The 7,620-nt window shown below is 37.1% G+C and overlaps 1 protein-coding gene across 1 annotated transcript in view; it reads right to left on the bottom strand.

The window, feature by feature from the left end:
• Positions 1 to 3,507: 3,507 nt before the first annotated feature.
• LOC110315259 (vomeronasal type-2 receptor 116-like) overlaps positions 3,508 to 7,620 on the bottom strand; it is a gene marked incomplete at its 3' end in the record, with an annotated part of 18,220 nt that continues 14,107 nt past the window's right edge. Inside the window, exon 8 of the mRNA XM_021189359.1 lies at positions 3,508 to 3,530. Coding sequence (XP_021045018.1) covers positions 3,508 to 3,530 — 23 coding nt within the window. The remainder of the gene's footprint in view (positions 3,531 to 7,620) is intronic.

Genomic DNA, 7,620 nt, shown 5'->3' with positions numbered 1-7,620 from the left:
ATAGCCATTTCACAATGTTGATCCTACCAATCCATGAGCATGGGAGATCTTTCCAACTTCTGAGGTCTCCTTTGGTTTCTTTCTTCAGAGATTTGAAGTTCTTATCATACAGATCTTTCACTTCCTTAGTTAGAGTCACACCAAGGTATTTTTTATTATTTGTAACTATTGTGAAGGGTATTTCCCTAATTTCTTTCTCAGCCTGTTTAACCTTTGTGTAGAGAATTGCCACTGATTTGTTTGAGTTAATTTTATATCCAGCTACTGCACTGAAGCTGTTTTTCAGGTTAAGTAGTTCTCTTGTGGAATTTTGGGGGTCACTAATGTACACTATCATATCATCTGCAAATACTGATATTTTGACTTCTTCCTTTCCAATTTGGATCCCCTGGACCTCCTTTTGCAGTCTAATTGCTATGGCTAGGACTTCAAGTACTATATTGAATATGTAGTAAGAAAGTGGACAGCCTTGTCTAGTCCCTGATTTTAGTGGAACTGCTTCCAGCTTCTCTCCATTTACTTCAATATTGGCTACTGGTTTCCTGTAGATTGCTTTTATTTTGTTTATGTATGGGACTTAAATTCCTAATCTTTCATGACTTTTATCATGAATTGGTGTTGGATTTTGTCAAATGCTTTCTCAGCATCTAAGGAGAAGATCATGTTGTTTTTGTCTTTGAGTTTGTTTATATACTAGATTACATTGCTGGAATGAAGCCTACTTGATTATGATGGATGATCGTTTTGATGTGTTCTGGGACTCGGTTTGCAAGAATTTTATTGCGAAATTTTGCATCGATATTCATAAAGGAAATTGGTCTGAAGTACTCTATCTTTGTTGTGTCTTTATGTAGTTTAGGTATCAGAGTAATTGTGGCTTCATAGAATGAACTAGGTAGAATACCTTCTGTTTCTATTTTGTGGAATAGTTTGAGAAGAACTGGAATTAGGTCTTCGTTGAAGGTCTGATAGTACTCTGCACTAAACCAATCTGGTCCTGGGCTTTTCTTGGTTGGGAGACTATTAATGACAGCTTCTATTTCTTTAGGAGATATAGGACTGTTTAGATCATTAATCTGATCACAAGAAGAGCGACTCCAGAAAACCAAATAACCCTAATATAAAAAGGCACACAGAACTAAACAAAGAATTTTCAACTGAGGAATATGGAATGGCTGAGAGAGACCTCAAAAAATGTTTAACATCCTTAATCATCAGAGAAAGGCAAATCAAAACAATCTTGAGATTTCACCTCACACAAGTCAGAATGGCTATGATCAAAATTTCACGTGACAGCAGATGTTGGTGAGGATGTGGAGAAATAGGATTGTTGGTGGGATTACATGCTTGTAAATCCACTCTAGAAATGAGTCTGGTGGTTCCTCAGAAAACTGGATATTTTATTACCAGAGGATTCAGCAATATCTCTCCTTGGCATATATCCAGAAGATGTTCCAACTGGTAATAAGAACACATGTTCCATTATGTTCATGGCAGCCTTATTTATATTACCCAGAAGCTGGAAAGAACCAAGATGTCCCTCAACAGAGGAATATACAGAAAATGTGGTATATTTACACAGTGGAATACTACTCAGCTATTAAAAACAATGAATTTATGAAATTCCTTGGCAAATGGATGGATCTGGAAGGTATCATTCTGAGTGAGGTAACCCAATCAAAAAAGAACTCACATAATATGCACTCACTGATAAGTGGATGTTAGCCTTGCACTGAGAATACCCAAGATATAATTTGTAAAACACATGAAACTCAAGAAGAATGAAGACCCAAGTGAGGACACTTCACCCCTTCTTACAATTGGGAACAAAAATCCAATAGAAGGGCTTATAGAGATAAAGAATAGAGCTGAGATGAAAGGATGGACCATACCAAAACTGCCCCACCCAAGGGTCCATCCCATAATCAGCCACCAAACGCAGACACTATTGCATACCCCAGCACAATTTTGCTGAAAGGACCCTGATAGAGCTGTCTCTTGTGAGGCTATGCCAGAGCCTGGCAAAAACAGAAGTGGATTCTCACAGTCAGCTATCAGATGGAACACAGGGCCCCCAGTAGAGGAGCTAGAGAAATTACACAAGGAGCTGAAGGGATCTGCATTCCTATAGGTGGAACAACCATATGAACTAACCAGCACCCCAGAACTCTTGTCTCTAGCTGCATATGTAGCAGAAGATGGTCTAGTCAGCCATCCTTGGGAAGAGAGGCCCCTTGTTCTTGCAAATTTCATAAGCCCCAGTACAGGGGAACACCAGGGTCAAGAAGGGGGTGTGGGTGGGTAGAGAGTGTGGGGAGGGAGGGTATAGGGGATTTTGGGGATAGCATTTGAAATGTAAATGAAGTAAATAACTAATAAAAATTTTTAAAAAAGAAAAGAAAAAGAAAAACCAACAACAATCTAACAAGTATTGTAAAACAGAATGTATGTGTTCAGCAATCTTACCCCATTCATTAAATGTAATCCCCACTGTAACAAGTTTAAGAATTGTTCTAAATGATTCAGCAAACAGCTGAAAGTGTCAGATACAGATACTTGCAGACAATCAGTGGACAGAAGCTGCTGACCCCTGTGGTTGAAGTTGGTAAAGGTGGAAGAGGCTGAGTAAGAGAGTGACCCTGTAGGAGGACCAACAGTCTTAACTAACCTGAAACCCTGAGATCTCACAAATAATGGGCCATCAACCAGGAAGCATACACCAGCTGATATGAGACCCCTAACACATATATGACAGTGGATTGTAGAATCTGTCTCACTTACAAAATTTGTATGTAACACTCAAGGGAGTGGAGGATCCAGGAATTGGAGATATCTGGTGAAGTGAAGGGAAAAGTAGGGTATGGACTTATTCCTTCAGACTGAGAAGAGGTATGGGATTTGGAACAGTCTGAGGGTGGAACAAAAGGGGGATAAAATCTGGACTGTAAAAAAAATCAAACAAAAATTTAAAAAAGATAAAAAGAGAAATGTTATTGCAATTGCACTGAATCATGGAATTATGCTGAGAGTGATGATGTGCTTCCAGGGTTATATTTAATTTAAATCTATAAAAGTGCATTTGTGGGGTACAGGTTAGTTCATATCCTTGATCCTCCTATGGCTCTAGTTGCATGTGTAGCACAGGATGACATAATTGTCCATCAATNGGCATATATCCAGAAGATGTTCCAACTGGTAATAAGAACACATGTTCCATTATGTTCATGGCAGCCTTATTTATATTACCCAGAAGCTGGAAAGAACCAAGATGTCCCTCAACAGAGGAATATACAGAAAATGTGGTATATTTACACAGTGGAATACTACTCAGCTATTAAAAACAATGAATTTATGAAATTCCTTGGCAAATGGATGGATCTGGAAGGTATCATTCTGAGTGAGGTAACCCAATCAAAAAAGAACTCACATAATATGCACTCACTGATAAGTGGATGTTAGCCTTGCACTGAGAATACCCAAGATATAATTTGTAAAACACATGAAACTCAAGAAGAATGAAGACCCAAGTGAGGACACTTCACCCCTTCTTACAATTGGGAACAAAAATCCAATAGAAGGGCTTATAGAGATAAAGAATAGAGCTGAGATGAAAGGATGGACCATACCAAAACTGCCCCACCCAAGGGTCCATCCCATAATCAGCCACCAAACGCAGACACTATTGCATACCCCAGCACAATTTTGCTGAAAGGACCCTGATAGAGCTGTCTCTTGTGAGGCTATGCCAGAGCCTGGCAAAAACAGAAGTGGATTCTCACAGTCAGCTATCAGATGGAACACAGGGCCCCCAGTAGAGGAGCTAGAGAAATTACACAAGGAGCTGAAGGGATCTGCATTCCTATAGGTGGAACAACCATATGAACTAACCAGCACCCCAGAACTCTTGTCTCTAGCTGCATATGTAGCAGAAGATGGTCTAGTCAGCCATCCTTGGGAAGAGAGGCCCCTTGTTCTTGCAAATTTCATAAGCCCCAGTACAGGGGAACACCAGGGTCAAGAAGGGGGTGTGGGTGGGTAGAGAGTGTGGGGAGGGAGGGTATAGGGGATTTTGGGGATAGCATTTGAAATGTAAATGAAGTAAATAACTAATAAAAATTTTTAAAAAAGAAAAGAAAAAGAAAAACCAACAACAATCTAACAAGTATTGTAAAACAGAATGTATGTGTTCAGCAATCTTACCCCATTCATTAAATGTAATCCCCACTGTAACAAGTTTAAGAATTGTTCTAAATGATTCAGCAAACAGCTGAAAGTGTCAGATACAGATACTTGCAGACAATCAGTGGACAGAAGCTGCTGACCCCTGTGGTTGAAGTTGGTAAAGGTGGAAGAGGCTGAGTAAGAGAGTGACCCTGTAGGAGGACCAACAGTCTTAACTAACCTGAAACCCTGAGATCTCACAAATAATGGGCCATCAACCAGGAAGCATACACCAGCTGATATGAGACCCCTAACACATATATGACAGTGGATTGTAGAATCTGTCTCACTTACAAAATTTGTATGTAACACTCAAGGGAGTGGAGGATCCAGGAATTGGAGATATCTGGTGAAGTGAAGGGAAAAGTAGGGTATGGACTTATTCCTTCAGACTGAGAAGAGGTATGGGATTTGGAACAGTCTGAGGGTGGAACAAAAGGGGGATAAAATCTGGACTGTAAAAAAAATCAAACAAAAATTTAAAAAAGATAAAAAGAGAAATGTTATTGCAATTGCACTGAATCATGGAATTATGCTGAGAGTGATGATGTGCTTCCAGGGTTATATTTAATTTAAATCTATAAAAGTGCATTTGTGGGGTACAGGTTAGTTCATATCCTTGATCCTCCTATGGCTCTAGTTGCATGTGTAGCACAGGATGACATAATTGTCCATCAATAGGAGGAGAGGCCCTTGGTCTTCCAAAGACCATATGCCCAAATACAGGAGAATGCCAGGGCCAGGAAGTTGGAGTGGATGTGTTGGGGAGCAGGGCAGGGGTAGAGAATAGGGAACTTTCAGAATAGAATTTAAAATTTAAATGAGAAATATCTAATAAAAAAGAAAAAATATATTTATTGAAAGCAATTATTAATGTCTTTATGAGCATGGGCATTTGGGTCAACTCTGCAGAGAATGTGCTACCCATGCAGAATATCTGAGTTCTGTTCCTCTAACCACANCAGGTTTTTCACAGATGTCTCTGTGTCTAACTCTAGGGTCACTGGATGCCTCACACTTTCAGCTACACTTGTGAATACATACAAACATTCGTATACCTACTGTACACACAGATAAATGTGTAAAAATTAAAATGATTTTGTTAAAATTTTGTTGTATTTATTATTCTAAATATGTTTGCTTCTTATCTGTTTTATTAGAAATAATTTTATAGCACTTATATAATGACATTGAGTATGTGATAAGTGAGAATGTATGGATTTCAGAAAACACATACTAGGGTAAGGCTGTCTCATTTTATTAAATAGTCCTGGGGATGGACTCAGTTCATCATATTTAGTGTTAAAGGACTTAACTCCTTAGCCATCTTACTTGCCACAAATTCCCTTTAAAGACATAAATTTCCTTAAATGTGATTACAGGCTAAATCTATCTGTCTCTAATTTATATGTAGCCAAAACTATCCAAATAATATTTTGAGTAATATTGGTTTTGTAGTTTACACCGCAATTTGAATAACTCTGGCTAACAGTGCAATAACATTTTAACCCACTATATTACAGCACAATAAACTGGGTGTGTTTAAAAATATCAGATATAAGATTCCTTATACTCTATACATCATGTAACAAAAATCATCCACAAATTTTTAGATATCAATTCATGTGAATTTTTGAAGTGGTGGTGTCTAGATCATGAATAAATTCTTCAGTACCATCCTTAGCAGGTCTTTTAATGTAATCATTTGCCCTCTTCATTAATCAAACAGACATCTAAAATCTTGATTCCAGAATCCAACTAGTACTCTCCAGTTGAACTTTTGCCAGTTTCTGTTCTCCATTGTCTTCTACACTTACATAGTGCCAAGAAAACTTATAGGGACGCATACTTAAGGTATCAAAAAATAACTAACTAATGTTGAATTCAAGATGGTAATTTAGTGTAATGTAATTTTATAGGAGATTAGTGATTAGAATGAATTTGTATAGAATTCCTTAAACTATAATTTGAATATCAACTCTTTTTTTGTGACAATGCCATCCTCCATAGATTTTCAATGAGTAAATATGGATCTTAATGGAGAATGGGTTCCTTAAAGGTACATTGTTAATGATCATATTTCTATGAACACTGAATTAGAGAAATGATAGCTTATGTTAATGCTAATGCATTTCAGAGTCATTCAGTATCACATTATGTGATGAGAATTGATGAATGTTGTTTTTTTGGAAGTGACATATTCTAGGATGCAGCATAATTACAACATTTCTCTCAACTTCCATTCCACCATAATTTTCTGCATCCACACAGAGTGCACATTCTGAAAAAAATTAGTTTTTTGAAAATATCAATAGTTTTAGCTATTACTTCCACAACTATAGTATAAATAGCATGTTGACATATCTACAAGCTTATTTTATTGCATTCTGTTTTATTTTTTATACTTCAATTTTTTTACAATTACTAGTTATTCCCCTCCTGGTCTTCCCCATGACTCTTCTTCATCCAATATCTCATCAATATCTCAAAGAGGATATTCCTACCTCCCCAACCCACAACTATTCCCAATGCCTGGGGCTACAAATTTCTCAGTGCTTTGGTGTGTCTGGCTTCTCTCACTAAGGCCATACAAGGCAGTCTTATGCTACATATGAGTTGGGGCTTAATATCATCTGGTGTATGCTTCCTGGCAAGAGACTCCAGTTTTGAGAGAACTTGATTGTTCAAGTTAGTTGAGACCACTGGATCATACTCCCCCTCTGCTTCTTGCATCTATTCCTAATTCATCCATAGGGCCTGTCAGATTCTCCATTGTTGGATTATAAATTATTTGTATTTCACAGAAGAAAAGGAATATTTCATTCTTAAGATTATTGGCCAATAGCCTGAAGACCAGCTGAAGAAAAAGGCAGTATTCTGTCATGTATATGTTCATATTGGATATCATGAAATATGTTCTGAGTTCATCTTTGTTGATTAGTTAGTTTGTTTGTTTCTAGGATGTATTGTTTGAGTTCGTACATGTTTTCAATATGCAGCCCTCTCTGTGATGGTTTCATTTTCTATACAAAATCATGGATTCAACTGACTTAACAAATTTATTAGAAATTACCAGGGGGAAAAACCTAGGAAAGCAAAATGATTAATAAAATTTTAATAATAATTTGAAAATTTTAGTTCTGTTTGAAGAAATGAAGCAAGTGATTCAGTGCATGATCTTATGCACATTGTTTGTTAAATCAATACATTTAACAATTATTGACATCACTAGAATACCTACTGAGATTGATTCTAAAACTAGATACATGCACTATAACCCAATATTTGATGGGCATGTACCAACTTTATCTTTGACAAAATTCCTAAAATACTTGATCAGAAAACTGATTTTTCCCTGATCTTTTGGATAGTATTTCGCTCTGGTCTCAATAAAATGAT

The sequence above is a fragment of the Mus pahari genome, unplaced genomic scaffold, assembly GCF_900095145.1.
Source record: "Mus pahari unplaced genomic scaffold, PAHARI_EIJ_v1.1 scaffold_5139_1, whole genome shotgun sequence".
Classification (NCBI taxonomy): domain Eukaryota; kingdom Metazoa; phylum Chordata; class Mammalia; order Rodentia; family Muridae; genus Mus; species Mus pahari.
This window is presented reverse-complemented; position numbering and strand designations above follow the sequence as displayed.